General features: G+C 33.7%; 1 protein-coding gene across 2 annotated transcripts in view; it reads left to right on the top strand.

Moving 5' to 3' along the window:
• The window catches only part of Wwc2 (WW and C2 domain containing 2), a 221,514-nt gene that overhangs the window by 83,190 nt on the left and 110,938 nt on the right, over window positions 1-27,386 (top strand). For both annotated transcript variants that reach the window (XM_063234691.1, XM_063234692.1), the window contains exon 2: window positions 14,401-14,510. In XM_063234691.1, the coding sequence (XP_063090761.1) occupies window positions 14,401-14,510 (110 nt within the window). The remainder of the gene's footprint in view (window positions 1-14,400; window positions 14,511-27,386) is intronic.

Genomic DNA, 27,386 nt, shown 5'->3' with positions numbered 1-27,386 from the left:
CACATTGCACTTGTGAATATTTTGAGGAGAGGAGTATGAGAACTGTAATAAGAGGTGATAGTCAAAGGGACATTACATATATATATATATAGTACTTTGATATTGTTTGAGGAAAGTTCTTTCATGCAATTTCCTGGTAAAATTTTTACATAAAACATTTTAAAACTGTTTTTTAAAGACCACAAGCTGCTGTGGGGAACTGTTTGTAGAGAAATGAAAGTAGAAATGGGGCCAGTCTGAAAGTTACCATGGCAGCCCAAGAAAGGGTAGCTTTGATTAGAGAGGTAGGTGACTGAGAGAAAACACTGTATGGACTGAGGCTATGTCCTAGAGAGTGAGCCTGCGGGACTTTGATGGATTGAATGTGGGGCTGGGGAAGGTGTCACAGATGACTGGATTGTCACTTGAGCATCTAGATTGATGTTGGTACCATCCTCCAAAGGGTTTTGGGGGAGCCATAGGGCTGGGGAAACGAGTTGTGTAGTGGAATCAAAAGTTGTCTTATATGGGTTACATTTTATATGGCTACTAGAAACCCCCAGAGAATTAGCAGTTAGATATTTTCTCTGAGTCTTGAGCTCCATAGAAATAACTACCAGGAAATCGCTCGCTCACTGTTTTCTCTAAAAAACATCTGCCGAGTGCCATGTACCATGCTGTCTGCCTGGCTTACAAAGAAGAAAAAACAGTAGAAATTCAGTGAACCCTCAAGTAAACTGAAAAATGTAAACAGTATAAATTATTGAAATATTTCCAAAATCAAAATGTAAAATGTCACTAAATAGTGACAGCCTAGGAAATAGAAATAGGATGACCTCCTTCAGAAGATGATGTTTTAATTAATATTTAAGGAAATTGAATCTTAAAGGACAACTATAAGGGTGAAACTAAGAAAAGGGAAGGATGGTGAAAAAGTGGTGTGGAGAAAAGATATTTCAGGTACAGGGAATTGCATGTATAAAACATATTTTTGTTACCTATGTGTCAGGCTGTGTTATCCTTGATTCTTGGGCTCATTATTGGTAGATTTTTCAATAGTTGATGTTGTAAGAACCTGCATTGTAGATGTCCTGCTTCTGAGCTGTAAAACAGTGTATGTCCACTCTTGCCATCTTGTCTCATGATTTCCCATTGTTAACAAGTGTATGTTCTTGTTTCTTCTCTTGTTTGGTATTTATGGAACATTATGCTAATAACTTCTGCCAACTGTATCAGGAAACCTGGCCCTTCCTACCAAACCTGAATATAATTGTTTTTCCCCTTTTTAAAAATTAGGCCAGGAATACAGATGTTTATATAGGCATTATTCATAATAACTAGGAAGTAGAAACAATCTAAATGTCTATAAACTGGTGAATAAGTAACAAAACATGTTGTATCTGTGTAATGGAATATTATTCAATAGTAAAAGGAATAAATTATTGTTATATACATGTTATATCTCAAAAATATGATGAATGAAGAAAGACAGAAAAAAATCACAAATTGTATGATTCTATATCAAGAAAATTCCAGAAAAGACAAATCTGCGGCAGACAGAAAGTAAATCAGTGATTGCCTGAGGTGGGCTTAGGGTTAAGGAATACCTGTAAATGGATACAAGGAACCTTCTGGTAGGGAGCAGAACTGGTCTAAACTTAGACTATGTAGTGATTATAACTGCATAAATGTACTCAAAATTACTGATTTGTAGAGTTACAACAGAAAATTTTTATAGAATATAAATTAAAACTTACGTGATGTTCTTTTTTTTTTTTTTTTAAAGCACAGTTTAGAGTTATGAAATTCCAGATGCCTAGTTATTGTCTAGAGTAGGAGACTTTCTTCTATTTGGAATGATCAAGAGAACACAGTTACTGAAGACTTAGTGTATGGAAGGAGGCCACTGGTGTGGACTCTTGTGTTAGAGGGATTTTCAGCTGAGTATTTCTTCTTCTTCTTCTTCTTCTTCTTCTTCTTCTTCTTCTTCTTCTTCTTCTTCTTCTTCTTCTTCTTCTTCTTCTTTTTCTTCTTCTTCTTCTTCTTCTTCTTCTTCTTCTTCTTCTTCTTCTTCTTCTTCTTCTTCTTCTTCTTCTTCTTTTTTTTTAACAAATAGGAAATCTCTAGATCTGAGAGAGAGAAAAACGAGTGGTTTAGTTCAGAACTTGTAATATTGTTTCTATGAGGATTGCTTTGTCTTTAGCTAAACTCACCATCCATTTCACCATGCAAAATTCTATCTCTGGTAGATTGAATGATTTCTGATGGTACAAGAAGGTGGCATACTCAGTTTGTTTCCAAAGTAAACATGTAGATGCCACTGTGGAAGCGTTGTCTACCATGAGATTACTTACCATGTAAATGGTGGCCATTAGTTGTCTGTAGGACAAAGAGCTAGAGTACTAGAATCATACTTCACACATCTTGTTCATACACCTTGATGTGATGGTTTCAGCCTCTCTCCAGTCTAGTAGCTCTTGTAATGTAGTGGGCATCACTCTAGAAAGGCATTAAGATTATGTGGCAAGCTTAATACATTTGAAGATCCTTATTTGCTGAGTTTCTGATATACAAATTCTGGGAAACAAACTGGATAATTTGCATTTCTAGCAAGTTACCAAGTGATGCTGCTGCTATTACTGGCTTGGGATTACACTTGGAACCGGAACCACTGCTATAATCTGGTCTACCATTCTGTTGGATTCATCTTCTTAAATTAAAAAATTGCTCCTATATTCCATTCCCTTCTGTAGTCCTTTCTATTGGCATAGAGCCATGTTTCCCAGTTATGTGTAGTGGAAGAAGGATACTATATTAAATAATTTTTAATCATGTATTCCATTTTATTCCTTTTCCTCAAGCCTTTTGAGTAACAAGGAAAAAGCCTTTTTGGTCTTATAAGTCTTTAACATCTTTCTAATTTTTATTAATTGCCCTTTTAACAGGGAGCAAAGGGAGCAAAACCATATACTCAAATCCTTGACCAACAGTTCTGCTGAAATTTTACAGTTTGATTTTTTTCATGTATTTATTTTCAGCATTATTTGCTGTTAAAGGAATGAAGTTGAAACACTGAGAAATGGATCCCAAGAGTCTTAAAGAATTCTTACACATCCTTTTTCCTGTTAGGTACCATACTTTTCATTAAGGCAGTTTTTTCACACATAACTTAAGTGAAATTAATTTTGGTACATGGTAGAGATAGGATCTAGGTTTTGACCTCTACTTGACTATCTAGTCTTTTGGTTGTATAAATAATCTTTTGCTCATTATAAATAAAGATATTAGATAAGCAATATCCTTCCCAAAGTATTTGCAACTTGACAAAGGATTACTGTCCAGAATATATTAAAAGTTGCTACAGATTCATAAGGACAAATAGCATGATTTAAAAAGACTACTGCACAAAAGAAGTGAATATATATGAAGGTTACAGCCTTACTACAAGATGAACATCCATAAGTTAAAAATCTGAAACCCAAAATGTTCCAAAATCCAAAACTTTTAGAAGTCCTTCATGATGCCAGAAGTGGAAAATCTCAAACCATGAAATCTTATTTCATGCACAAAATTATTGAAATTATTATATAAACTTACCTTCAGGCTATGTGTATAAATTATATGTGAAATATATATGAATTTAATGTTTAGACTTTGGTACCATCCCCAGGATAGTTTTAAAAAGTTATGAATCTGAAATACTGCTGATCTTAAGCATTTCAGATAAAGGACTCAGTCTGTAGTAGTTATTAGATTACTCCAACCTCGGATAATATCTAAAGGTGATGGGAAATTTGGATAATATATACTGTCACTTTTGTTGTAGATGAGATGAGAGTACAAATTAATAAATCACATGTAGGGAAGAACTTCTACAGAATTTTAAAATATTAAGTGCTGATATTTTAAAATATACTTCTCTAATGCATAATGGCATTTTGTAATTTAAAAATGTATGTATTTTTGGCAGCTAGGAATCTATTCTGTGAAATACTTGAAAATATGCACCTGTACACTTAAATGTTGGTTTCTCAGGAAGGAAATGGAAACTAATGTCTCTTGATTAAATAACAGGCTGTAATCTTACTGCATGCAAATATTAAAGGAGTAAGGTAAATTTAAATGTATACTCATTGAAAGATTACTAAGAAAGAAACATACTAAGTTAAGTCATAGAAAATGAGCATAGCTTGAGCCTGTTTGTGTGTTTTCTAAGACTATGAATTTATGGCCTGAATAAGTACAGAATACTGTAATAGTATTCACTATAGGAAAGTGAAAGAGGGACTTTAATAATAATAGGTCATCCTAATATTTTATGTATTCTTCATATCTGTACCAAAGTTTTTAAATTTAAAACTATAGAATTATAGAGTTTATATGTGTGATTTAGTTATTTTATGTCATAACAAGTTTTTAAAATGTGCATTTTTATTATGTATGCATATCTGTGTATTTATTTTAAAAACAAAGCCTGGGATGAAACTCGTCATATTATTAAGTGGGATTTTCCCTCCCTATTGAAGTTAAAAGGACTAAAATATACTCTCCATAGTTCCACAAATTTTGATAAAAGTAATATAGGTTCATTTGAATCATTAACCTCCTTACAAAAGAAGTTGTGTATAACATGGGGCTGTTCATTAAGGTGGGTAGCACACTGGTGCTCTGAGTGGAGAATATTCTCCAGAGTGAATACTCAAATATCTCCCTCCAGTATTCAGCTTTACATAATTATTGTCCATGGTGAAAACAGTTTTGTGTTGTTGAACTACAGCTTGGGAATGAGGAAGCCTTGGTGGATTCTTCTTTGTTTATTTGGACAATAATCCTTTAAGTCCTTTTCCTTTCTTGAACATTACTACCTTCTTGGCTGGCATAGCCACTTGAATTCTCAAATGATTGTTCAAAACAAAATAATTGAATAAGCAAACATGTTTTTACTCTAAGAATTTAGGTTAAAACGCGTGCATGCTTGCTCTATTTTCCTCTGTGGAGTGAAAAGTACTTTTTAAAAACTTACTGAATTAATGAAACACCTAAGGTAAGTTCTGTTACATCTTTATAACTAAGAATGTACCTGTATTCTGTTAAATTATTCATTATGACATTTAATGTACCATAACGTGAGACCAAGCATGTTAATGTTATACTAAAGAATTTAGTATTCTAGTTGTAAGGTAGCATATTTATCAACCATCACCCTGATTCAACTTTTATTTTGTTATTTGATGGAAAAAATCTTCAAAGAATAACTTACAGTGCCTCTATCATATAATTGTTTTTAAAATTTTCATCTTCTTGCCTGTCATCATTCAATCAACATTTATTATGCACTAACTGTATATGAGGTAGGTATTGTGCTAGAGAGACCATTAACAGCAGGGCTGAGGGAAATACAACAGACAGTAATTTGCCTGTGGAGACAACTTAACCTTTGAAGTGAGTAGATAAGGCAGAGTCCATAGAACCCTGTACAAGAAGAATGTTCTTGGAAAGTGATGGAGGTGGTGATAATGATTAAAATATGTACATGTTATTTTCCAAAATTAAATCCATTAATCTACATAACAAGTATGCACTAGTGAAAAAGATGTGGAAAAAGAATACTATTCTTAAACGGAATCCATAGTTTTAATTTTTAAAAATATTGCCAATCTTTCTTAAAAGGATTGTATCAAGTTACAAAGTCACTAGCAATGAATGAAAGTAACTGATTTCCCCCCCTCCTCACTAGACCTGAGCTTTTTCTCTAAGAAAGCAAAACAAAACAAAAACTTGATACCTTAATAGGCTTAAAATTAAGCCTCATTATTGTTTTATTTGGCATTTCTTTTTATTATTAGTGATGTTGAGCATTTTCCCATGGTTTTATTATTTTATTACCTCATGTGAAAATATTTTATTCACTTGGCGTCTTGTCTTTGTTACATACTTGTTACTGTCTAAAAAAAACCAGTTTATTGAGGCAAAATGTATATAACTAAACATTTGAAAGTGAATAAATAAATGATAACATTTAATTCATTGACAGTCTTGATAGAAATTTGGGTTATCTCCACCCTCTTGGCTATTTTGATTAATGCTGATATGAAAATGCACATACATGTATTTGAGTACTTATGTCTTTTAAGAAATAGGCTTAGGAGTGGAGTTAGTGTCATGATAATTCTGAATTTAAGTTTTTGCGGAACTATTTCTGTAGAGGAGGAATTGTTTTACATTTCCACCTACAAATGTACAGGGTTCCTGTGTCTCTACATCTTTGTCAACACTTGTTTACTTTCAGTTTTTAAGCGTAGTAAAGTGTCAACTGTGGTTTGCATTTCCCTAATGACTAATGATACTGCAAACTTGTTACTGTTTTGTATGTAAGTGAGAAAAAGAAGGAAAAAGAAAGATGTTTTGTTTTAAAATGAGTTACATGTCCTTTGAAGATATGTTTACTTAAAATTAAATGAGGTTACCTGTTCCAAATTCAAGGATTGTTAAACCATTTTATGTGTTTAAATATTTTAGCTTCCCTAACATGTTTCTGACATAGTCTTTTGCTCCCAGCCTTGTTTTCAATTTGATCTTGTTTTCCATTTCTCCGTCACCTGGTTGGGTTCTATTTGGATACTTTAAGCTATGATGCTCAAAGTGTGGTCTAGGGATCAGCAGCATCATCACTACCTGGGAATTTATTAAAAACACAAATTCTCAGGCCCAATCCAAAATCTACTGAATTAGAAACTGTGGTGGTAACAATTTGTGTTTTAATGAGCTTTTCAGTTGAATTGGATGCATCTTTAGGATTGAAAGCCACTACCTAAACAATATTTTCTGATTGATTCTGTGTTAAAGAACTTTATGGGAGGGGCTGGGGATTTAGCTCAGCGGCATGAACGCCTGCCTTGCAAGCAGGCAGTCGAGAGTTTGATCCCCAGTACCGATAAAAAGGAAAAAGTAAAAAAAAAAAAAAAAAACTCTATGGGAAATGTAACCCAAAACTTTTGCTTTATTAATATCAACATTTTTGTTTTGTTATTGTTATTGTTGTTTTTATTTTTAGTTTAAATAGGCAGACAATATAAGCAGTTAAATTGAAATTATTTTGTAACCTATTTAAGAAATGTTTGCAAGGAAAAGAAACTGCTCAAAAGGAAAGAACAACTGGGATGGAGAAAGAGAAAAAGTAGGGAATATATATATGTATATACACACACACACACTGCATAACTAAGATCATTGTACTACAAATTCTATTAATTCATGAAAAGAAACAGTGCTTATGTTGTTTGATCTGTATCTTGTAATCTAAGCAACTATTTCAAAGATAACAATATTCAGTGCAGTGACCATTGTTAATTTCTGATCATCTTGTTTTGAAATCCTAGATCATTTTTATTGTTTTGTTTTCTTTCAGTCTCCTTAAAATTAATAGAAAAGAAATGTATGCGTAAGTCCCATAGTTCTCTTTAGCAACTGCTGTTCAGACTATAAATCATGCTTTTTTTAAAAAAACATCTTTATTTGTTTGGTTAAATATTTAAGAAATTAAGAATTGCATGCTTTTGATAGGTATTTTTCCTTTTCTTTGTTACTAGATTTTGCTTTTTTTCTTCTTAAGAGTATCCATTGTGAAGGATTATAAAAGTGGGAAAGCCTTGGCAGCAGAGTATGCAGCCCCTGCTGCCTTTAGTTTAAATGTTGGCTGCAGTGTCTCACTGTTTGAATGTCCACTTTGTATTCTTTGATACTGTGATTTGAGCAACTATTTCTAAGATGATAATATGTAATCTATTAACTGGTGATTTCTTACTGTCTTTTTTTTTTTTTTTTTTTTTTTGTAGTTCTGTATTACGTGTACCCTTACACCACTTTGTTTTGTTCTGTGTTTTTCTCTTTTTCCTTTTAAATAAAATTAAAAAAAAAAAGAATGTTGACTGCAGAGAGGTATGTGTTACCTCAACACATGCTTATTTGACTATGAATAGGTATATTTTTCTACATAAGCTTTTTCAATGGAGATAATAATTACATCTACTTTGTGGACTTTTATGAAACTTTGACGTACACATTTACATATATTAAAATGTGTGATAAGCACTTGGTAAATATTTTATACTATTAGTGTAATTAGTATGTATATAAAAATTGACCTTTTTGGACATAGAATATTGTAAACATTGCAGTTTTTCTAAGTAATATACTTGGGTCCCACAACCAACAGTATAAGGAGTGTGCTCTTTCAAAGGTGAGTCACCCACAAACATTGCCTGTCAACAGTACATTCATGAAGAATTAGGGTTACGTGGAAGAAGAGAGATTCTGATAGGGCCTCTTATAGTCTTTTAGATTTAACATCTGTAGGTTAGGATGAGCAGGTGATTAGGAAATGAATGTCTACAGAAGAGCCAGGAGGTTTGAAAAGGGCTTTTGGCTTTATTCTCCCCAATCAGAGTGGTTACTGAATATATTATAGGTTATTATAATAATTATTTTCCCTTTATCAGGCTAGTGGGATAATGGATCCTTCCTTGAGTTTGTTTGTTTGGCCCCTGAGGATATTATTCTATTTATATTTTCTAATTTGGATAAGAATTTAGTACTAAACCTTTGATAGTAGTGGTTGTATTTACTGATAAAAGACAGAAAAAAGAATTTTTCCAGATGCAGAAAATAAAATATTAAATTGACTTTTAAACTAACACTGCAAAGAAACTTGTATAAAATTTTCAGCAACAGACACTTTTGAATTAATCACCAAGTTCATATTTATGTCTATACTTGCAGATGTAATTTTAGTCTTAAAACAATGGCAGTTTACTGCTTATTATCTAGTGACTAATTCATGGGAATTATTTCCAAATGTAATGAAGTTACCATAACTTGTGATAATAGCACATGTTCTGAAACTTTCATAGCTTAGTTGACTTTTGAGAATAATAAATATATTCATATCATACTCAGGCTTACAGACGTTGATTTGGTGGCAGGTAAAACTTGTATTAAAGATCTCTCTTTTGTCATTTAGACTTATCATTTTCTTATCTCTTCATGCTTCATTTCTTTAAGTTGTGTGTGCTTTATGACGTCATTGATAAGGAAGTTGGGAAAGAGTCACCAGAGAATCATGTGCAGGGTAACCTGGCACAGGAGCTTAATCTGTTCAGCTTTATGGAGGTAGTCAAAGAGACATTCTTAGAGACAGTGGCTATTAACAAGACCACTTCCTGTGGTGTGGTGTTTTTTGATATGGTGTCTAATTCCTTTATCAAAAGAAAAATCAGATTTCCTGAACAGCTTATGATATGAGATGGAATTTGAGCGCAGTTCTGAGAGATACATTCTTTTTGTCTCTGACTGGAGTTCAGATAGACTCCATGATTACAAAATATAAATATGGCAAGTAGCTGCATTTAGGCATGTTTATTAACATCTTTGAGATTCTTTTCGCTTGCTTAATTGGCATACTGAAGTTTACCATTTGCCAGGCATTTTACTGTCTAGTCCTTATTTAAACTTTAAAATCTCTCTGCAGCCCCCATACCCTTTGAAAATTAGGTTAGTGAGCTAGGGTTTTTAAAGCTAATAACTTGCTCCAGGTTGTGTAGTGAAGATGGTACAAAATAAGGATTTGAACCCGTTCTTTGGTACCAAATTTCAAACTTACTTCTAAGCCAGGGGTTCTAACCTTTAGTGTACAGCAGAGTTGTCTGGAGAGCTCACATTGTTGGACCTTTTGAGTTTCTGATTTTGTTTTGCTATCTTAGAGTCTAAGAATTTACAATTCTTTTGTGCTGCCATTGGTGCTGGGGACTGTTTTGAGAGGTGCTCCTTAATACTAAGCCGCCTGCCTTATTTTCTCTGATGAGTAAATAAGAGACTTTTGCTTTAACTTTCTCATTGCTGAGACAAATATCCTGACACTCATAACTTAAAAGGGGAGGTTTATTTTGACTTACATATTAGAAGTTTCAGTACTTGTGTCATTGGTGGTGTGGTGTCACTGCATGACAGGCAGGAAGTAGAGGAAGTCAAGAGAGGGGCTAGGAAGGAAGATACACCCTTCCGGGTTATAGCCACAGTGACCTCCCTTTTCTGACAGATCCCACCTCCCAATTCTAAGTCAGCTATAGCTCCTCCACAATCCAATCACCTTCTCCAAACATGAGACTTTGGGATTATTTTAGTTCTAAACCATAATAACTTCACATGCCATAAGTTGACAGTTACTAATATTTAGTGACTACTTAACCATATTCTTAGCATTAATTCTTTTTTGTCTTCATATTATCTTAGGAGGTAGTTGAATTGTAGGGAAAGAATGAGGGTAGGCTTCACCACTTAAGAGAAGGAAACTAAAGTCGAGAGGTACTCCGTTAAGAGGTCTCCCAATGTGTTGGTGGCAAGAGCTGCTTGCCCTTATTATGGCTTCTGTCATCTGAGCTGGTTTCGAAGGCCTGTGTATTTGGAGTCATCTCCAGAAGGGGATTTTGTGCTGTGGGAAGGTTGAGAGGCCAGGGGATCCTCCTTTTATGTTGGTGTTTTGTGTCCTTAGAAGTTTTCTGTGGGGTAGGCCTTTTCATGTCATTCTCCTAGCAATCTGATGGGTAGATGACATCCTTTGTTATTCTGATGAATGATGAGAATCTGGAAATGACCTATATTTCAGATGTGCTGTGAGACCTTTGATATTCATTAATACGGATAAAAGGGATTCCAGGAGCTTTTGTATGTAAGAACTGGGCTAGTCATACCAGAAAATTAAGTTAGAAGGTGTGGTGATTGATGGTAGCTGCCCTCCAACAAGGCATTCACTAATCTATAATGTTAGTTTACCATTGCTGCTCCAAAAACCAAGGAAAATTACAAATGTGAAAATGAGTGAGGGAAAAATAAATTTGTAATTATGTCTGAAACCTGTACTTTACTGTCTTAGGAAACTATGTCATTTCCTAGTTAGTTTTAGAGTCTTAAAGAAATAAGTTTTACCCAGGCGTAATGGTGCATGCCTGTAATCCCACTGCATGTAGGCTGAGGCAGAATTGTTGTGAGTTCCAGATCCTGGGCTATGTATTTATAAAAAATAAGTCATGTTTATTCTTTCTTTTAAGGAACACTCATAACAAACCATTATAGTGGAGAATTTAGTTAATTTGTATCAGAATACCTAAATCTGAAATTAGTGTGGCTGGATGCATATTCTTATTTTAGGGGCACTGATATAATTTCTGTGATGCCAGTGTTTGAATCCTGGATAAGTATTTATTTTTAAAAGTATAGCAATTTTCTGCAGAACTAGCCTGGATTTTAGGCTTCGTTACACATAGCTTGGGGTCCTCTGACTTAACATGGCTTGATTTTTTAACAGTGGTTTTTTTTCCAGTCTTAAGCTGTGATCTCTCAAAGGGATTGAATGAATGACTTATTCTGCTTTTTAAATATTCTTTTCTAGAAAGAAATAAAAGGGGTAAAGATAGGAAAAGAAGAAGTTAAATTATCATTGTTCACAGATGATATGATACTCTACATAGAAGACCCCCTAAACTCCATTGAAAGACTCTTAGATGTAAAAAATAAATTAAGTAATATAGCTGGATACAAAATCACAGAGAGAGAAGAGAAACCATACCCTTCACACTAGCAACCAAAAAAATGAAATATTTAGGAATTACTCTTACGAAAGAAGTAAAAGACCCATACAGGGAAAATTATAATACACTGAAAAAAGAAATTGAAGATGATCTCAGAAAATGGGAAGACATCCCATGCTCATAGATAGGAAGAATAAATATTGTGAAAAGGGCCAGTCTCCCAAAACGCTTATACAGATTCAGTGCAATCCCAATAAAAATACCATCCACATACCCCATAGATCTAGAGAAATCACTCCTAAAATTCATCTGGAACCAGAAGAGACCTCGAATAGCAAAGACAGTTCTAAGCAGTGAAGGCGAGGCAGGAGGCATCATAATCCCTGACTTGAAGTTATACTACAAATCAACTGTAGTAAAATCAACATGGTACTGGAACCAAAACAGAGCCAAAGATCAATGGAATAGATTAGAAGATATAACCACAACTACAACCACCTTATCTTTGATAAAGGGGCCAAACATGTTCACTGGAAGAATGACAGTCTCTTTAATAAATGGTGTTGGAAAAACTGGCTCTCCATATGCTGAAAACTAAAACTAGACCCATGTCTATCACCATGTACTAAATTAAAATCTAAATGGGTCAGAGATCTGAATATTAAAACAGAAACAGTAAATCTATTGGAAGACAAATTGGGTAGAAACCTTGAAGACATAGGGGTGGGTAGAGAATTCATGAACAGGACTCAAACCGCATGGGAAATACTTCCCAGAATCAATAACTGGGATCACCTCTTATTAAAAAGTTTCTGCATGTCAAAAGAAATCTCCAGCATAGTGAAAAGAAAACCCACAAAGTGGGAAAAAATCTTAGTGAACTCTCCCTCAGACAAAGGACTTCTGTCTAAAACATATAAAGAATTAAAAAACATCAGGCCCCAAAATTCAAAGATCCAATCCAAAAATGGGCATCTGAGATGAATACACACTTCTCAGTTGAAGAAATACAAATGGCAAATAAATACATGAAAAAATGTTCATCATCATTGGTCATTAGAGAAATACAAATTAAAACCACACTGAGATTCCAACTTACTCCTGAAGGAATGGCCAGGATCAAGAAAACCATCAACAGCAAATACTGGAGAGGCTGTGGGGGAAAAAGGAACTCTCCTACACTGTTGGTGGGAGTGTAGACTGGTGCAACCATTGTGGAGGTCAGTCTGGAGATTTCTCAAAAAGCTGGGATTGGAAGTCCCATTTGTTCCAGCTGTCCCACTTCTAGGCATATTCCCAGAAGAACTGAAAGCATCATACCACAGTGATATATGTGCACCCATGTTATAGCAGCACAATTTGTAATCGCCAGATCTTGGAAACAACCTAAGTGTCCATCAACTGAGGAATGGATAAAAAAGTTGTATTTTTATACAATGGAGTACTACTCAGCTATAAAGAAGGACCACATTGAGATATTTATAAATAAATGGATACAGCTTGAGACCATACTCATAAGTGGAATAAATCAAACTCATATATCAATACCGAATAGTTTCCCTAGTGTAAGAAATGATTCAAATATATAAAAGTATGTGGTAATCATGATTCCCCGTTATGTGGCTTTGAAGCCTTATAAAGTTTTCCTTATTAATTGGAATGGCTTTATTCTGGGCTGTTTGATATTATTGCCTGTGATGATATAAACAGCTATTTTAAAGAAAACAGTACATCATAATAGCTAGTGCTGATTTAATATTATCTTGTTTTGAAGTCCCACCACACTGTTGTTCTTCTGTCTCCATTGGTTTTATCATTGTTGTATCTTATTTTATTATATGTGATAGTATAAACAAAGGTTTTTATAGGTAAAGAGATAATATAGAAACCATTGTTCATTTTCTGTTAGCTGGTTCTAAATACCCTGTAATACTTTTATCCTCTTGAATGGTTTCACACTGCCTTGATATGTTTGATGCCGTAGTATACAAAGTTATACTCAAATATTTCAAGGAAAGAGACACTATGGTAGCTACTATTAAGTTTGGTTATCTTGTGGTGAAGCACTAGGTCACTGAAATTGTTATGCTTTGACCTGTATTGTTACGTTGTTGTGTTCTCTTTTATCTCAATCTCCCCCTTATTCATTAAAAAAATTATTTATTTTTTATTATTATTTTTTAAGGGGAAAAAAATAAAAAAAATTAACAGGATATATTATAGTAACCATTGTTGATAACCTTCTATTCTGTTTTTACATCATGTGCTATGTCCATCCTTTGTTTTGACTGATTGCATTGTTTTGTCATATTTGGTTTTATTCTCTTCCAAAAAAAAGTAATAAGAACTATGGGAGTAATAAAACCCAAAATGTGTAAATTTTGTTGTAAAAAAGAGAGGGGAAAAATGTGCTCTAAAGGATACAACTGTAAGTGTGTTTAGGTGTGTTAAGATAGATGACCTTATTACTGAGTTTTTGTTAACATAACTGTTTGCAGTCCCACTGTTTGAATGTCCACTTTGTATCTTTTAATCCTGTGACTTGAACAACTATTTTTAAGACGACAATATTTAATCTATTAACTAGTGATTTCTTACTGTTTTTTTTGAAATTCTGTGTTACTTATACCCTTATACTGTTTTGTTTTTCTTTCTCCTTTAAATTAAAAAAAATTCTCTTCTGTATTTCATCCTTGTTTTTTTTCTTTAATACTTCAAATGCAATGATACAAGTTGTAGAAACATGAACAAAGAAGAAATGCAACCTGCTGAATTTTGACATGTATGGTATGACCCTCTCCCCAAAAAAGTCACTGTGTATTTTTTCTGTCTGTTGTAGGTTAACTAAGCCTCTGTCCTTTGCTGACTGTGTTGGAGATGAGCTGCCATGGGGATGGGAAGCAGGGTTTGACCCTCAAATTGGTGTCTACTACATCGATCACATCAACAGTAAGTTTCTTCAAAAATCCTAGTTATACAATTAGTTATACAATTATACAATACAAAAGGGTAAGCATTTTACAGAGTAAATTTTCTTACTTTAACATCTGTGTTTTCTTAATAACCAATATTTAACTGAAATGCTCATTTCGGTGTTCAGGATATGCCCGCAGAGCTGGCTTTATGGAGACAGAGAGGGGAAAGGGTGTGTCTGGTGCCCTGTCTCACTGGTGTGGCCACTGAGCAAGGAATGAGATTTCTGCTCCAGTGTTGGTTTGGAGGCCCATGGAGATCAAGAGCCATTGGGTTTCTCTTTATGTGACCCCTGAGCCATCATATTGGGGGTCCTGTTCTGACCCAAAAAGTGCTGGTTGGGGGCACAGTAAGTCTAAAGACATGGCTCATGTGGATTGGATGCCCTGGGGGAGGATTGGTGTTCCTCAGCCTTCTGAAAGACAGCGTAGCAATAGAAGAAACTGAGATGATTTTCTTCCTTCTGTTTTCTGATTTCTTTGTGGCAAAGAGGGGAAAATATCTAATTTTAATTTGTTTTAGATCCATTGTGGTAAGGGTAGGGCAGAGAATAACTGTGGCCATGAATAACTTTAAAAAACACACAAAGATTTTTTTATAGAGTTGTGTGTGTGTGTGTGTGTGTGTGTGTGTGTGTGTGTATGTCTTTCTACATGAATATTTGTTCTATACAGCCTTTTGAAAATTTATTCAGAAAAAAAAGAAAATTTATTCAGATGGTAGCATACAGTGATCACAGAGACTCACTTTGCTTATTTCATTTAAAAAGAATTATTTCCTTTTTATAGGCTTGTGGAATACATAATAAATTTATTCCCTATTTTCTTATTTCTCTTAGGCCTATTCTTACATTAAAAATCTTACAAACCATACATTTTAATGTTTAGGAACAGTATAACTAGAAAAGTGTTTGATGTAATACTCATTGGTGATGGTTTTCTTCTGAATATTTCTAAAAATTCCATAAGGAATTTTTAATTGTGAGTGTGTTATTGTTTTGTTTTTGTTTTTTATTTCACAGTGCTAGAGATTGAATCCAGGACCTTCTGAGTGTTAGAGTTCGTGTGGTTTTTTTTTTTTAGTTAGCTTTTAGTTTTTTGTTCTCTAATGAATATTTTTTGCCTGCTGTATTATATATTAGGTTTATTGCTTATCAGTGATTAATAACTAAATGTCATAATCTGTATGAGTGAAAAGGACTAGTATTGGTAAAATGAAGTTCATTTTAAAGAGATGTGCTTTACCTTTATGTCACTGCAAATAATTCAGTGGAAGTCTGAAATGTGTGGCTACTTAACTCACTTGCATGGATTTTAGATGGATAAAATTTAGTTTTCTTTCCTTAGATTAATATTTGGGAAACCACAAGCCAGTCTGGCTCTCTTGGATCAACAGTAGAAGCTCTTTTATGGTAACAAAATGAGAAAATGAATTCCCTGAAGCTCCCTCCCACCACCTGCAGGATATTTTCTTTTTTCTCAATAGAAAAGTTATTCTTCTGGACATTGCACCTTACCCTGCAGATAATTTTTAATCATTTTTCTATCCTTCTCTCCTTTTGGTTTTTTTCAGTTATTTTCTAGCTTTAAACATTTCTCCTACCAACTATAATAATTATTTTGTCTTAATATATAAATACTGAAATCTCTCAAAGTGAAATTAAACAAAAACTATACAAGAAGAAACAAGTAACAATAAATTTGTCCCTATCCCCTCAAAACCATCTTTCTACTCCAGTCCTTTACCATCTGTAGTCCTCTTTCCTGCCTTCATAGGAGTGACCAAACCTTACAGTCTGCGTGGGCTTCACTTCCGCTGGTATTCTCATGGTCTCTGAAACCACTGTTGCTGAGGTCTTCTGAGAACTTACAGATGACTAAAGGCTAACAGTGCTGTAGTCTTGTCTTCCTTGACTCATCATCATGGGTTATTCCTTCCTGCTGTTTTCTCCTTTGGATTCCAGGACACTATTTTACTGGAATTTCCTTTTTTATGACCACTTCTGTTCAGATTTCTCTTTGTTGTCTCTACTTCACTTGTGCCTGCTATTAGGATTTTTGTAATGGTCTTCTGCATTTGCACACTGCAGAGCTTCCTGGGTGATGATTTCAGTTATTCTCATCAGGTTACTGGCTGCCATATAGGTCCTTACATCTCTAGAGTTCCATGTACATGTATTTGATTGCTTGCTATACAGTTCTTCTCATTCTGTATCCACTGGGCTATTTTCATCTCCTGCTGGGCCTTGACCCTGGAGAATTCTCTAGGAATATCTTGTGTTTCCTTGGCTTTCTGTCTTTAAAAAGGTTTTGCTTTTTGTTAGTACATGTTTGTAATACACAATGATTACACCCCTCATGAGGAGTCAGTACATGTATATAACACTTCTCAACTGTTTTTTCATCTCTTTTTCTTCCTCTCCCACAAACCTTTCTTTGTTTCTTGGTCTCCTTCCTTTTCACAAAAGATCAGTCTTTTTCCAATTATATATCTTTTATTTTGTCCTTTATTTATATTTTGAGTTTCCCCTAATAAGAGGAACTGCGACAATTCAGCTTGTGTGTCTGATTTATTTCATTTAACTTTGTGGTCTCAAAGTGCATTAGTTTTTCATATCTGTTGGCCTAGCTGTAGAGTTGTATGTCCCCTAGTCTTTTCCTTTTAACCTTTGGTACATCTTTCTAGGGTTAGTCTGGTCATGTGTCACTGCTTTCCAGAGGTCTTCTCTAATATGCATCCCCTGGCTTTGCAGGTCTTTATGCCTTCTGGATTAGGTGCCTCTTCCAGATATTGCACAATATCAGCTACGTGGGAATTTTTAAAGCATTGTTATATTGCATTCAAATGTATTTATGCATTTTCCTTACTACACTGTGAGGTGAGGGTAGTCACTGTATCTCTTATTTCTTCATTCTTAGATACCTGGGATAATAATAATTTCTGAAGTATTAAATGGAAAGAAGTGCTTATTTTTAACTCATAGAATAAAATCTGATTTTTAAGGGAATTAAAATGCATTTTATATATAAATTATGCTACAGAAAGTTCCCCTCTAAATACATAAAAATTGGATTATGAGAGCATAAATTTCTAAGTCTATCACTTTGCCTTCGTGTAATAATTGTAACCTGCTCTCTGATAGATTTACTGTATCCAAAATTACAGAAATTACATACAGCAAGTAGTTTCCTCATTGAAAGGAATCCAGTCCATTAGCTCATTAATCTTTAAGACATTCTTGTGAAATAGTTTAGGGAACAAATGGTATTATCTTCTCATAACAGCTGGTTCACACATATGTTGTGTTTTGACGTTTTATAGTTTCAGCATTATGTTCTCTTTATTTAGATTAAAAAATGAAATAAGGAATGTTTAACTACTTAATACTGTTTCGAGAGACCCTATTAAATATTTAGAAATAGAAAGTTTGACCTTGACAGAAATAAGTATTTTAGACCTAAAGTTTTACATGTTAATGTTCACTTTCTAGTGAGTATTTGTGGTATGGGTGTAGCATTGCTGGGGGGAGGATTTGCCTAGAAGATAATTATGACTGATTGTTTGTAAAATTTTGATACTATTATAGCCAGAATGAAACCACTTTTTAATGGTGTCAGAATTGTACTATAATTTTTTCTTTAATTGAAGTGTTATTTATGTCCATGTAACTGCACAGATATATATTTTTAGTGAACTGTGGCAGATGTATAATCATTTGTAACTGCGTCCCCAGTCCAGATACAAATATTTTCATCACCTGGGTAAGCTTTATTCTGTCCCTATTCATTCTCTTCCTTCTGCTGCAAATACTGTTCCTATCACCATAATTTAGTTTTTACTATCCCAGAATTTAATGAAAAAAGACTGTGTTCAGGTTTAGAAATAGATTCTTTTATTCATGTGTTTTTGAAGACTGTACAATTGATAAACAGTGACATAGGAAAATGTCTTACAAGTGTATTTGACAAAATTCATACCCAAGACATATAAAGGATTCTGAAAAATTAGTATTAAAAGACAATCCAATTTAAAAATAGACAATAGACATAGATACTTCAGACAAATAGTCCCCTTTGTATTCATTTTTGATATTATTTATATTAGAATATTTCTTTTTATTGCTGAATAATATTCTGTATGAGAGATCCTAGTTTTAAAAATCTATTCTGCAATTTCAGTAGTTTTTAGTTTCAAGGCTACCATGAGCATTGTTATTTAAGTCCTTACTTTTATTGTAGTAAGAAATACATAAGATTTATTATGTTAATTTTTTTTATTTTCTGGTGGTGGTGGAATCAAACTTAGGGCACTGGGTATGCTAGGCAAGCCCTGTAGCACTTAACTCCATCCCTAGTTCATTAACATTTATAAGTTTGCAGTTCATTTTAGTATTGACTCATTGCACTTAGTTGTACAGCAAATTTCCCGAAAATTTTCAACTTGCTAACCTAAAACTCTGTATCCATAGGTCAACTCCCTTTTTTCTGCTCCTTGCTTCTGCGTACCACCTGTCTCACTTTATGATTTTTAAAAGTTTGACTTCTTTTAGCTATTTCATTTATTTTTTGAAATAGGCATTTGTGATTAAGATTCATCCATGTTGTAGCACAGGGCTTTCTTCTTTTTAAAGGCTCAATAACATTCTGTTGTAGATACATACTACATTTTCTTTATTCATTTGATGGACATTTAGGTTGCTTCCCATTCTTGGTTATTCTAAATGATGCCATGTTGATGTGGATATACAGACATCTCAAGATCTTGTTTTTAGTTGTTTTGGTAAATACCCAGAAGCAAGATGGCTGGATGATAGTTTATTTGTTTTTGTTTTGCAACACTGGTGCCTGAACTCAGAGCCTCATGCATGCTAAGCAAGCACTCCACCACTGAGGTAAATGTCCAGTCATTTTAAAAATTTATTTTGAGATAAGGTCTTGCTAAATTGCCCAGGCTGATTTGAATTTACTATTCTGCTACCCCAGCCTATTTAGTAGCTGGAATTACAGATTTGCACTACTGCACCCAGCTCGGAGTTTTGTTTTTAATGAAGAAGTTCTACTGTTTTTCATACCTGTTACACCATTTTCCATCTGTACTAACAGTGCACAAGGGTTCCCATTTCTCAGTGTCTTCATAAATTTTTGTTATTTTTTAAAAAATAGTAACCATCCTAAAGATCTAAGATGATAGGCTGAGGTCTTGATTTGCATTTTTCTGATGGATAGTGATGGTAAACATCTTTTCATACGCTTATTGGCTTTTTGTATATCTTCTGGAATGGTAGTCAAATAACCTTTGCCCGGTTCTTAATTGGATTAATTTGGATTTGTTGTTCTTAAAATATAAGAATTCTTTATATATGCTCTGTATATGTTCTTATCAGACATACCTATTAAGAATATTTGCCAATCTTTTATTTGCCTACTTATTTTCTTAATGGTATATTTTGAACAATAGGATTTTAAATTTTGGTAAAGCTCAATATAATACTTATTTTTCTTTTATAGTTCTTTTTTGTGCCTTGCCCAAGAAATCTTATAAGGCTGTAAAGATATCCTATAATTTCTAATAGTTTTACCTTTCATGGTTAAATTCATGATCTGAGAAGATATTTTTGTGTGATGTGCAGTAAGGGTCTATATCCTCTTTTCCTCTTACAGTTTATTAGGTTGTTACAGAGCCATTTGTTAATATCACTTTTAGTTTCCCTTTGAATTGATTAAGCTCCTCAGTTGAAAATCATTTCATGATGCATTATATGTTTGTTTTCTCTATTTTGTTTACCTATTTGTTTCTTCTTATTGTAGAACTACACTGTCTTTAAGTATTTTTGAATTTGTGATAAACCTTTTTTTAAAGGTTTAAAAACTTGTACATTTTTACTGGATGTATTATGGTAACTTAATACTGTAGATAATGTATAATTATCAAATTACGTAAATAAGCACTTCTGTGTCTTTAAGCTTTAAAATTTTGATTGTGTTGAGAATTTTGTGCATTTTCTAGTTATTTTGAAATATCACACAGGTTGTTTTATTCAGTTGTTACCCTACTGTACTAAAAAAGATTGAGAAGTGATTCTTATTTACTATACTTTTGGTATCTTATTGAGTTTCTTTTCTACTCCTCACCTCTGCCCTTTTCAGTCTCTGGTTACCACTATTCTGTTCCATTCTAGTTGTTCCATCAAAGTGACATTGGTTTCCATAAATGAGTAAGAACATGGCATTTGTCTTTCTGTGTCTGGCTTGTTTTACTGACCTAAGAACCTCCAGTTCCATCTCTGTTGCTACAAATGACAGGATTCTGTTATTTTTTTATAACAATAACATTCTGTTGTATAAGATATACCATATTTGTGTACATTTACTGAAGAATATCTGGGTTGATATCATAAGTCTCAAAGCAGAAAATGTAAGTCCTGCAACTCTGTTGTTCCTTTTAAAATTTATATTGGATATCTTAGGTTCTGTGCATGGTTATGTTTATTTTAGAATCAGTTTATTAGTTTCTTTTCCAAAAGAGCTTGTTTGAAGTTTGATATTATCCAAAAGCAATTTGAGAAAGATGGCTGTTATGACAATACCATGAACATGACATAATTTGTCCTTCAACTTTTCTTCACTTTTCTGTTTAGAAAACTTTCGTGGTTTTCAGAAGGCAGATTATCTTTTAAATTTTCACTGTGTATTTCTAGGTACTTTTATTTTTTGGGGCGCAGTTTTAAATTCTATGGACACAATATATACATAACAAAATGTACATATTTTAAGCATACTACTATTTAGTCAAGATAAAGTTGCTTTCTATCACAGGAGGATCTCTTTTCATTCTATAGTCAATCCTTTCTCAACCCTACATGACTTGATTTCTGTTATCCTTTTTGGTTGTTTTTGTAGTCCTCTTGACTTTTTAAGTAGAAAATCCTCTCTTCAAAGAGGGAAGCCTTTTCATTTCAGATATATACTTTTTCTCTTTTCTTTCCTTTTTTGTTTTCTTATCACCCTGTCTCCATCATTGCTTGTTTGTATTTTTGTACTGCTTAGGACCTTAAATATGTGAAAAAGAAATGAGAAGAACAGACCTTCATATGTTTTCTTTACCTTAGGGAAAAAACATTTAGCCTTTTACTATTAAGTATAATGTTAGCCTCATTTTTGTTGTTTTGCTTTGTGTAGTTTGATAGACGGCCTTTATTAGGTTAACTAAGTGTTCTTCTAGTCACAGTCCCTGACAGAGTTTTGTCTGTTTCATTTTTATGATGAATAAATAATTGAGTTTTCTTATAGGATTTTTAAGCATTTATTGAGGTGACTATATGCTTTTTTACTTTTCTTTTGTTACTGGAGCATATTATGTGTATGTTTTTAATGTTAAGCCAACCTTGTATTCCTCCAATACACTGATGCAGAATATAGATGTCCCCTCTGTTTGATTCTTGGACCCTCTGCAGATGTGCAAATCCTTTATATAACTTAGAGTAGAGTTTTGATTCCCCTCTTGTAAACTTTAAATAATATGTGGATTACTTATAATACTGAATACCTATAAATGTAGTGTAAAAGGTTGTTGTATCATGTAGTTTAGGCAGTAATAATAAAAATATGTCAATACATATTCAGCACAGACTTAGGAGTCATAATCCTGCCTGCATTTTATGATCTGCCGTCAGTTGGATTCATGAATGCAGAAGCCATGTATATGGAAGGCTAACTGTATCATTTTTTGTAATGTAGCTGTGGACTCAGTTTGCTAATATTTAGTTGAAATTTTTGTGTCTTAAGATGTTTGCAAGGAAAATTGATCTGTCATTTTCTTCTGTAATGAGCTGTCAGTTGTTTTTTGCCCAGCCCCAGAATATGATCACCTACCATGAAAGTTCCATGTACGTTTTTAAAACATTGTTAATTTTGCAATCACTGAGTCTATTTTCAACTGATGAAAATTTAATTTTTGATGTCTTATTTTTCTCTTGTATAATTGCCATTCATTTTCTTATTTTGCAGTTTCCAAATGTTTTCCTATCTATTTAACTATTATATCTATGTTTTTCTGGAGATGCTTTCATGTATTTTATTATTTTATTTTAAATTCCTTGCTTGCTGAGTTCAACAGAAGTTATTTGAAGGTCTTTTTCTGATGTTTTATTTTTCTCCTGACTTTAAGTAACATTTTCCTGTTTCTTTGCATGCTTTTTTACTTTAACTGAGACATTATTGATTGCAGGTTATAGACATTCTGGATTCTATTATCTTCATATGAAGACTATTAAGTTTCATTTTGAGAAGTAATGCCTCTATCATATTAATCCTGTTAAGCTCCTTTAAAACATTTTTTCAGTTTCTCTTTCTTTATATCCTGTCGTTCTGTTCATTTTGTAGTGTTTGTCTTTACTTCATGGAGCATATGGCTATAATAGCTGTTATGATGACTTGGGTTTTCTAATACCTGTGTGATCTTGACATTGACTTACTAATACCTGTGTGATCTTGAGATTGATTGCCTTTGCTCTTGAATATTCTTTAGATTTTCCTGACATTTTTGTGTGTGAAATAATTTTGGATAGTATCATGGACATTTTGAGACTATTATAAGACTCTAGGGTACACTTAAAACTTGTGGGAAATATTTATTTTATTTGTTTTTGCTGACAGTTGACCTTATTAGGTTGAGATAGCAAATTTCCTATAGTCTTCTATGGGCTTTTATTTTAAATTCAGTTTAATGTGCAAAACCTTGGCAGACATTTTGGTCTGCCTTGCACTTGTATCACCTAGAAGTGTGTGTCTAAGATCAGTTTGATTATCTATAGTTTCTGTTTAGTTCTCAAAATTTTTACGACATTTATTCAGTAAGTTCAGAGATGAACTCACATACAGGTTTAAATGATCCTTTATTCTGTCCTCTCTGTCATCTTGCTGCCTAGTAAATGGAGACATTAGCCTTCTTGTACTATTTAATACTTTCCATGACTGGGTTTGTCTCAGAGAAAAGCAGGGAGAAAGTGAGTTTGAGGTGGATTGCAACTGCCACCGTGGGCTTGCAGGTTTGTTTCTGGAGCTTATGTAGAATGGGCCTGAGAATTTAAAAAGAAAGTTATCTTGAAACATCCCGTTCCCTTTCTACCTTCAGACAACAAAGAGTGGGTTTTGTCTTGGAGCATTTTCTATCTGCCTTTGCAGTTCTGGGATATAGGAGAGAATCGAGAAAGTGATGTAGCTATAAGACAACAACAAAAATAGAGATCTCACTATCACAGGTTGTTTAGATTTCATCCCAAATCCTCCTTGCCATTAGTGACTTTTAGAACACTCCTATGGCTGTTTTCTGTATTACACTCTTTGTTTTTAGTTAAAACCATGGAAAGAGATTGACTGATATGTGCTTGGTTTGTTACTCTGAACCAGGTATCTCTATATTAGATACCACACATGTTAAATTGAGATTTGATGAAAATTTCTCAAGTATATATAATGTTTTATGTGGACTTGTTTCCTTTAGATGGAGAGAAATAAATTGGAAGCCCTTCTGGTGAATAAGGTAGATGAGAACACACCATGATAGGTTTTTTTTTTTAAATTTTATTTAAAAGGAAAAAGAGAAAAAACAAAACAAAACAAAGCAGTGTAAGGGTACAAGTAATACTGAACTACAAAAAAAAAAAAAAAAAAAAAAACAGTAAGAAATCACCAGTTAATAGATTACACATTATCATCTTAGAGAGAGGGGTTCAAGTCACAGGATCAAAGCATACAAAGTGGACATTCAAACAGAGAGACTGCAAACAGTTGTGTTCAATGATCCAACCAAAAACATTAATATGGTCAGCTATTTAAGACAACTCCCTGGTGCGCAGCGGTGGGCAGGAACACCTAGCCAGCGCAATTTGATCAGGCTGTGGCTAACAGGCAGGGAAGCTGGCCTCCTATGTAAGCTTGAATTTTATAAGGAACGGAGAAAATGGGGAAGGGAAGCAACAAGAAAGGCTCCTCGGCCCCCAATTCTGAGAAACAGGCAATAGTGGACACCACACCAATAGACATTAAGCGCCATATAGAGAGCCTCATAGACCAATTCAGGAATGAAGTTATCAACGACCTGAAGCTAGAAGTATGCAGAATAGTTAGAGAAATGCTAAGCACCACCCAGGAAAAAACAGATGGTGGAATGGAAGAACAGAAAAAGAGGGGAGAATTGTTTGATGGAGAAAACAGAGAAAGCATAGAGTACGTGAAGCAGGTTCAAAGGGAATATCAAGAAATTAAGAAGTCTATCCAAGACTGGCATAACAGCTTGAAAGAAACTAAGGACAAACTATCTGAGCTGGAGGGCAGACTTGTAATATGGGAGAATGAAATGAAAAACTTCTTAAAAATAACAAAGAAACAAACAGCAATAATACAAAGACAAGAAGATGATAAGAGGAGCCATAACTTAAGGATTAAGAACATAAAAGAAGAAGTAGGGACACAAACAAGTGAACTACAAAAGCTACTCACAGAAATAATCCAGGAGAATTTTCCTAATTTAGCAAAAGGTAAAGATACTCAGATGTACGAGGCATACAGGACCCCAGCTACCTACAACCCTAACAGAGAAACACCCAGGCATATAATAATAAAAATTCCAGAAATTCAATACAAGAACAGAATATTAAAATCTGTAAGAGACAAGAAACAGACCACTTACAAGGGAACACCCATCAGAATTACAGCAGATTTCTCGGCACAAACCATCAAATCACGAAGAGCGTGGGGGGAAATAATTCAAGCTTTGAAAGATAATAATCTCCAGCCAAGATTGAGATATCCTGCACAACTGTCCCTGGAAATTGATAGAAAAACAAGGTGCTTTCAGGATAAAGAGGAACTGGGGGAATTTGCAACCACCAATTCAACCCTACAGAAAGTATTGCAGGATATTCTAAAAAAAGAAAAATACAAAGAACCCAGAAATGGTGGCGGGGAGGCCACAACGAATGGAGCAGAGAACAAAATGAAGAAGACAAACTGACAGCTACTGACAGAAAAAGAGCTCAACAGAAATGAGACAGAGAAGATTGGATGATAGGAACAGCTATTTTAGAGAAAATGACATCTTAATAGGTAATACTGATTTAGTATCATCTTGTCTTGAAGTCTCATCTAGCTTTTGTTCTGTCTCCAATGGTCTAAACAGGTTGTATCTTATTGGATTTTATTATGTACGATAGTATAAGCAAAAACCTTTTAAAGACAAGGAGATTATACAGAAACCATTGTTCATTTTCTGTTAGTCGATTCTAAATACTCTGTAATGCTGTCATCCTCTTAAATGGTTTTACATTGTTTTGATATACTTAATGCTACAGTATATGAAGTTGTACTCAAGGACTTCAAGGAAAGAGTCAATATGGTAACTACTTTTAGGTTGGGATAATCTGGTGGTGAAACACTATTCTGCTTAAATGGTTATGTTTTGATCTGCGCTGTTTTGCTGTTATGCCCTCTTTTTTCTCAATCTCCACTCCATTATTTACTTTTTTATTTTTATCCGTTTAATTAAAGGGAAAAAATAGCAGGATATAATATAGTAACCCACTTTGACTTTCTATTATCTCGATTTGAAGCCCTGTATTACTCTCACCATCTTGTTTTTGACTGATGTTCCCCTATTCTGTTTTGATGGATAGTATCAGGTTCGAAAGTTTAGGCATCAGCTGAGAAGATAATGAGATTCATTATAACGCCCATTCTCGTTGACTTTTATCTACTTTTGAAGACCTACAATGTCTCCAATGTTTTGGTTTTGTTGGTTTTGTTCTTTACTATTTTGTTCAATTGTATTATAACTAATGATATAGGCAATTTTATTAGAGATAGCGGGAGGCATTATGGTAACCATTGTTGATCACCTTGTACTATGTTTTTATATTATCTATTATGTCCACCCTTTTGACTTGACCGATTCTGTCCTGTTATGTCTCATTTGGTTTTACTCTCTTCCAAAAAAGCAATAAGAACCGTGGGAGCAATGAAACCCAAAATGTGTAATAGTCATTGTACAAAAGAGAGGAAAAGAAAGTGCTCTAAACTATATAACTGCATGTATATTTAGGTGTATAAGATAGAAAATGATATCACAGAGTTTTATTGGATCATTGAACAGAACTGTTTGCAGTATCATTGTTGGAATGTCCACTCTACAAGCTTTAATTTTGTGACTTGAACAATTATTTTTAAGATGGCAATATGTAATCCATTAACTAGTGATTTCCTACTGTTCATTTTTTTCTTCTGTAAATCTGTATAACTTGTACCCTTTCACTTTTTTTTCTTTTCTCCTTAAATAAAAAAAAAAAAAAAATAAGACCCCTAAACACACTTTCAGTTGTATCCTTTAGAGCACTTTTTTTCCCTCTCTTTTTTACAACAAAATTTACACATTTTGGGTTTTATTACTCCTTAGTTCTTATTACCTTTTTTTTTTTTTTTTTTTTTTTTTGGAAGAGAATAAAGTCAAATATGGCAAAACAAAGCTGTCAGTCAAAACCAAGGATAGACATAGCACATGATATAAAACAGAGTACAAGGTTATCAACAATGGTTACCATAATGCCTCTTGCTTCCTTAAAAAGAATTGTCTATCTCATTAGGTATTATAAATTGAACAAAACAGTAGAGAACAAGACCAATAAAACTTAAACATTGTAAACATTACAGGACTTCCAAAGGAGATAATAGTTAAACCAGAATGGGCATCTTCCTGAATCTTAGTGCCTTCAAAGTAGTTGCCTATACCCTCAAACTTGATACTATCATACAGAATGGGAACAGAGTCTAATCAGTCAAAACAAGATAGTGGGAGTATTAC

The sequence above is a fragment of the Cavia porcellus genome, unplaced genomic scaffold (assembly GCF_034190915.1).
Source record: "Cavia porcellus strain 051 isolate PalLab524CR breed Dunkin Hartley unplaced genomic scaffold, mCavPor4.1 scaffold_24, whole genome shotgun sequence".
Classification (NCBI taxonomy): Eukaryota; Metazoa; Chordata; class Mammalia; order Rodentia; family Caviidae; genus Cavia; species Cavia porcellus.
This window is presented reverse-complemented; position numbering and strand designations above follow the sequence as displayed.